At 37.8% G+C, this 6,247-nt stretch overlaps 1 protein-coding gene across 4 annotated transcripts; it reads left to right on the top strand.

Annotated features, from left to right (window-relative positions):
• The first annotated feature begins 1,323 nt into the window (after positions 1-1,323).
• Positions 1,324-6,160, top strand: LOC111434952 (protein DA1-related 1). 4 transcript variants are annotated; one of them, XM_023072286.1, is made up of 13 exons: positions 1,324-1,573; positions 1,826-1,922; positions 2,766-2,905; positions 3,042-3,132; positions 3,372-3,807; positions 3,980-4,100; positions 4,177-4,260; positions 4,446-4,565; positions 4,689-4,901; positions 5,054-5,116; positions 5,201-5,319; positions 5,420-5,478; positions 5,546-6,160. In XM_023072286.1, the coding sequence occupies exons 3-13, from the start codon at positions 2,810-2,812 to the stop codon at positions 5,899-5,901; spliced, it is 1,758 nt and encodes a 585-aa protein (XP_022928054.1). In that variant the 5' UTR covers positions 1,324-1,573; positions 1,826-1,922; positions 2,766-2,809; the 3' UTR covers positions 5,902-6,160. The 4 variants fall into 4 exon arrangements, with proteins under 4 accessions (XP_022928054.1, XP_022928053.1, XP_022928052.1 ...); XM_023072285.1 differs by having other exon boundaries at positions 1,826-1,996; XM_023072284.1 differs by having other exon boundaries at positions 1,324-1,730.
• Positions 6,161-6,247: the final 87 nt, after the last annotated feature.

The raw sequence follows: 6,247 nt of genomic DNA, 5'->3' as shown, positions 1-6,247 counted from the left end.
GGCAACATATCTCCTTCTAGCATCATCGACTTTCTACTCTCATATGCACATAAAGTAAGATGCCACATAAGGAAAATTTGAGGCATACGTTTCAATTTCAAGTTACATCGACAATTTTAATTGATCCATACATAAGAACACTAGGCCTTGTAAGAAACCTATGTGGGTCTAATGAAGCTCTATTAATTTTGGTGGAGTCATAAGATACACATTTTCGGCAGATGATGAATGTAAGACTTGCTTAATTGCTTTGTTGTAAACTTAAATATTTGATTCACTTGTACGAGTTAACTCGACTTTGATACCAATTGTCACAATCACACACTTTTGGGGCTCGTGGCGCAATTATACGATACATGTTCTCATCTCTGAGTAAGTCAACCAACTAAAACTTGGATCGCTGGAGGCACAAATTACGTAAATTCGTAAAACATTTTGGAAAGCAATTTTAGAAAGGATCTGACAACTAGTCAAATTGTCTTTGAAAAGTGACAATGAGGAATGATTAAAGTCAAATTATCTTTGAAAAGTGCAACCATCAAAATTGGTAACGAGTCACAGGCCAACAACATTAGAAGCAAAATATTAAACTATACTATAATGAAAGACATACAACGAAAGCAAAGTAAACGAGTTTAAAATGAATATGCAGTCTCAGGCAAAATGCTCTAGACAAACATGAATGTGAATAGTACATCCAATCCCGTGTTTGTTTTTAAGCCATCTATAGGGTACAGCGATATGTTGGCTCTAAACCATTAGTTTTCTTAAATGAACTAGAAATTCAATCCAATCCAAATTACAACGTTTAAATCTGATTCCTACACTTACAGTCATGCGTTTATGAAATGGAGCGTTCAAATCTTCAATTATAGAATCGAAAGTAAATGCAAATTTATTAAAGTTACGGGCATTTCTTTTCTTAAATTTCTTTTCTTTTAAGAAAAGAAATAGTAATGTAGATTGTTTTTATTTTATTATTATTTTGTAATTATAATCTTAAGGAGGGTTTGTATATATTTATATATATATATAAAAGTATTTACCAACTAAATAAATATTTGAATTCAAAATAATATAAACTATTTTATTGACATTTTTCAAATTTGATTCTCGTGTAGGAAAAACGAGCATAATCAGAGATTGAATTAGAAAACCACAGTTTGAAGAAGCGAAGCAACAACAAGTATGAATAATAATTATGAGTTGGTGGTGTGGGTTGCGCTGCCCTGCCCTGCCCTGCCCCTTGAGAAGTTTGGTAGTAGCTAACACAAAACCCACTGAGTCGCCCGAATTCAACATTTTTGACTCATAACTTCTTACCTATTTGTTTATTAGCGAGTGGCGGATGGAGTACCCACCGAAGATCAAAAATCGCTTTCCTTCCCCTTCCTCCCCTCCCCTTCTTCCCTTTCCCTTGGTGACGTTTTGTCAAACCAGAAATTAATTAAAAAAGAAGGCCCATGGGGTCCTTGACGTTTTGTGGGATGTGGTCGAAATTTTGCAGAGGACCCATTTGCAGAGGAGGATCAAAACAAATTTGTTGAACTCATCACACGCTTCCCCCTTCTGGGTTTGATCCTTTTCCCTTCACTTTCTCTTCTTCTTCTTCTTCTTCTTCTTCTTCTTCTTCTTCTCCTCCTCCTCCTCCTCCTCCTCTTTTATGACCAACAACTGCTTTTGAATCAATTTATCCCCCCCCTTTCAGCCTGGAATTGAGTGGAATTCAAGTATCCTTTCTCTTACGCTTTCATTTCACTTTTCTATTCCCTTTTGTTTTCTGCTTTTCCTCTGCTGAATTCTTCTTTTGACTTTGCTTGTCCAGGAAAGTTTCAACTATGTTCAGGGGGAAAGTTGGGGTATGGATATGCTGAGGAGAATATTTTTTGTCATTTTTTCTCTCTTTTGGTGATTATGCATTGGTGGGTTCCCAACTTCTATCTGATCTAACATTTTTCCGATCCAACAGTCTCTGCTCCTTCTTTCCCTTTTTCAGGTGGAATGGAATGGAATGGAATTGATTTCTCTTTTCCCTCATATTGTTCTTCCTTCATTTCCCTCTTGTCTTTCCTGTCAATACTCGTGTTTTGATCCAAATTTTAGTTGTTTTTCCAACGCTTTGCCTTTTTCTTTCCATTATTGGCTGTTGGTCATGTGAATTTCAGATGGGTTTATCAAGATTCTATTGGTTTTATCTTGTACTACCTTCAAGAAGAATTGACTTGCTTCCTGTATCTGCAATTTTGGAAGTTTCTTGATTTAATCATTTTAGAATCTTCTGTTGATTCGGAAGATCTGTTCTTTATCTGTTCTGGGTTTAGAGTGTAATAGCAGTGAAAATGTGAGATCCCACGTCCATTAGGAAGGAGAACGAAACACCCTTTATAAGGGCGTGGAAACCTCTCCCTATCGAACTTGTTTTAAAAACTTCGAGGGGAAGCTCAAAAAGGATAATATCTGCTAGCGGTGGGCTTGGGCTGTTATAGAAAATTTCCATTGAAGATTTACTTCTCCTGCAAATGTGGTATTAGCTTTGGTTCGTATTAGGGAACTTTGGGACAGAAATTGTTGATTTCTCTGCTGTATGGATTCAGTTGCTACCAGTTTCTTATTGGTGTGTTGCTTGCTGCAAGCTTATGTGTTTCAACTTTTAAACGCGTAGAGATTGACGTAAAGAGCTATTGAAAAGAATTTATGTAACGTTTATACGTTTTCAGAATTTCGAGTGGATGATTTCTAGTTCCTGACTGAATAACTTGGTGCAGGAAAAAGTATAGTAGCTAAACAATCCAATAGTGAAGTTTCTAGTATGGGTTGGTGGACTAAGCTTTTCAAAGGCCACAAAAGCTCATACAGGGAAAGATATGGAGACGATAGAATTTGGGATGAACCTCGAACCTCGGTGGTAGGAATCTAGTTTTTCATCTCTTCATCTTTATTCCGCTGTTTCTGCAGATCTGTCATAGGTGGATAGTATACACTACAGAGTAAAATACTTCTCGATACTCGGTGCTGATTTGTGTTCGTGGAAAACTTGACAGGATGAATTGACAGAACATGAACGAGAGGAGATTGATTATGCAATTGCACTATCACTTTTGGAAGAAGATCATAAAGGGAAAGCGTTGACAGGTGAATTTGGTTGCACTCATTTTGCATTCTATGATTTATTGACTTGTCTTTCGGGGAGTTCTGAGGACGCATTAAGCGTGTTCGTCGCTTGGTGTGTGACTGGGGCAGCACGAAGATAATATATCATAAAATGATGCATGACACTTCAGAAATTAACAACAATGATACAATTACAAGCTTGCCACATTATATCAAGGGTTCATTCATATTGTTTTTTTTTTGTTATTTGTCAATTGCAGAAGAAGAAGCTCACAGTGATGAAGATGAACACAGTACCAAAGCTGAATCAGAGGATGATGAACAAAGTACGAAAGGCGAGTCAGACGATGACGATCAAATTACTAAGTCTCAATTGGAGGAGGACGAGCGACTTGCTAAAGCTCAAATGGAGGAAGATGATCGACTTGCCAAAGCTCAAATGGAAGAAGACGAGCGACTTGCTAAAGCTCAAATGGAGGAAGATGAGAGAGCTGCCAAAGCTCAATTGGAGGAAGACGAGCAGGTTGCTAGCACTCTAGTGGAGGATGATGAGAAGGTTTCCACATATCAAGCTGAAGAAGATGAACAGTTAGCTAGAGCTCTCCAAGAAAGTCTAAATATGGAGCCACCACCTCCTAGATTTGATAGTGGAAATATTTTCAATCATTATCCTTTCTTCTATCCATCAGGATACAGGTACATATGGCCAATCATGCATATTCCTTTGCCTCAAGACACTACTTTAGCCATGTTTAGTCTGCTTTGATCGTGAACTCGTATCTCGTTGGTCTGGTCTTATGGGAACGATGTCTGAAATCTAGCTTAGTAACTTTTCATTTGGTCTGGTCTAAACTCGTATTTCATGTAGGGTCTGTGCTGGTTGCCATACTGAGATTGGTCACGGGCGGTTTCTAAGTTGCATGGGAGCTGTTTGGCATCCAGAATGTTTTCGCTGCAATACTTGCAATGAACCCATAACTGATCATGAGGTGGATATACAATTGAAGTTTCCTTTCGAACATGTGGGTATTGATTTCTCGTTAAAATGAATCTAAATTTTGACAGTTCTCGATGTCCGGGAACCGACCTTATCACAAATCCTGCTTTAAGGAACAACATCATCCAAGATGTGACGTTTGCAGCAACTTTGTAAGCCTCTCTTCTTCTGTTTGATGGATTCATTCATTGTTTCGATTTATTCCTCTAAAGAACGTCTTGTCGTTTGAGAATGATATATGAATATCTTGTCGTTTCTTTCACATCTGTCGATTATTCAACTTTATAACCTCGAAATATATTGATCCTGATCTTTTCCTTAATTTCCTTCTGCACAGATTCCTACTAATTCTTCTGGTCTTATAGAGTATAGAAAACATCCTTTCTGGTCACAACAATATTGTCCTTCACACGAAAAAGATGGAACTCCGAGATGTTGTAGCTGCGAAAGAATGGAGGTGATCTTCAAAATTATATTCTACCCCGACCCCTTTTATCGATCACACGTGTATAGTATGAAGAAACAAGATCTGGAGAAAACGGCTCTCTTCATCTCAGTTTTAACTTTTGAATTGATGCAGCCAAGGGACACTAGCTACTTGTTACTTGATGATGGTCGGAAGCTCTGTTTAGAGTGTTTGGACTCTGCAATCATGGATACTCATGAGTGTCAACCTCTATACCTCGAAATTCAAGAATTCTATGAGGGTCTGAATATGAAAGTGGAACAACAAGTTCCCATGTTGTTGGTTGAGAGGCAAGCGCTAAACGAGGCCATGGTCGGAGAAAAGAATGTAAGGACTAATGGACCTTGTCTGTGTCGAGCAATGCACAACGTTGTCATCCTCGTCAAGAACTCATTTGAATTTTGTTTGTCCATTTGAATTTTGTTTGTCCATTTGAATTTTGTTTGTCCATTTGAATTTTGTTTGTCTTTGGATAACAGGGTCATCATCACTTGCCCGAAACTAGAGGACTATGCTTATCAGAAGAGCAGACTGTTGCTACTGTATGACATTTTCCTCAAGTTCCAATTACTCGAATTTAACTTAATCGATGTGATACGATATTATATTCTCAACAAAATCTGCAGATCTCCAAGAGGCCGAAGATTGGAGCAGGTTACCGCATAATAGACATGTTTACCGAACCTTATAGATTAGTTCGTCGTTGCGAAGTTACTGCTATTCTCGTTTTGTATGGCCTTCCTCGGTACGATTTCCTCGACACACTTGATGTACATTACTATGTGTTCTTCCAAAGGATGAAGAAGCAAACTCGTTTACATCTGTGAGTAACTTGGTGATTTCAGGTTATTGACAGGATCTATTCTGGCTCACGAGATGATGCATGCATGGCTCAGGCTTAAAGGTTGCTCTTTGCTTCATAATCCTTTTTCGATTTCATGATTTAACTTGTTTACACGACTCACGAACAGGCTATCCCAATTTGAAACCCGAGGTCGAAGAAGGCATATGCCAAGTATTGGCTCACATGTGGTTGGATTCCGAGATGTATTCCATCCCGGGAAGTGGTGTTGCCTCGACATCTTCGTCTTCGTCCTCATCTTCATCGTCATCACCTTCATCATCATCTTCTTCGTCTTCGACGTCTTCAAAGAAAGGTAAACGGTCGGACTTCGAGAAGAAACTCGGGGACTTTTTCAAACACCAGATCGAGTCGGATACATCATCGGCATATGGAGATGGATTCAGGGAAGGAAACCAGGCCGTTTCCAAGTATGGTCTAAAGAGGACACTCGATCACATTCGGCTGACTGGAACCTTTCCATAGGGTAACATTCGATTAAACTCTTAGCTTTTTTATATAATCCGAGTTCATACAAAAACACATTATAGTACATAATTAGAAAGAATAAGAAGAAGAAGAAGAAGAATAAGCATTGAAAGAAGTGTGTAATTATTGTGAAGTTGTGTTTGAAAAGTGTAGCATAAATGTAACTGTCTTATTTGTATGGCATTTACAAACAACGTATGAGGGTGAATACAAAGTTTTGTTGTTATTAATTCATAAAAATTATTATGGGTGGGTGAGGTTATTTGCGTGAGAATTGGCTTTTTTTTTTTTTTTTTTTTTTTTTTTTTTTTTTTTTTTTTTTTTTTTTTTTTTTTTTTTTTTT

The sequence above is a fragment of the Cucurbita moschata genome, unplaced genomic scaffold, assembly GCF_002738365.1.
Source record: "Cucurbita moschata cultivar Rifu unplaced genomic scaffold, Cmos_1.0 Cmo_Scf00047, whole genome shotgun sequence".
NCBI lineage: Eukaryota > Viridiplantae > Streptophyta > Magnoliopsida > Cucurbitales > Cucurbitaceae > Cucurbita > Cucurbita moschata.
The sequence above is the reverse complement of the archived record's forward strand: the minus strand, read 5'-3'. Positions and strand labels throughout refer to the sequence as shown.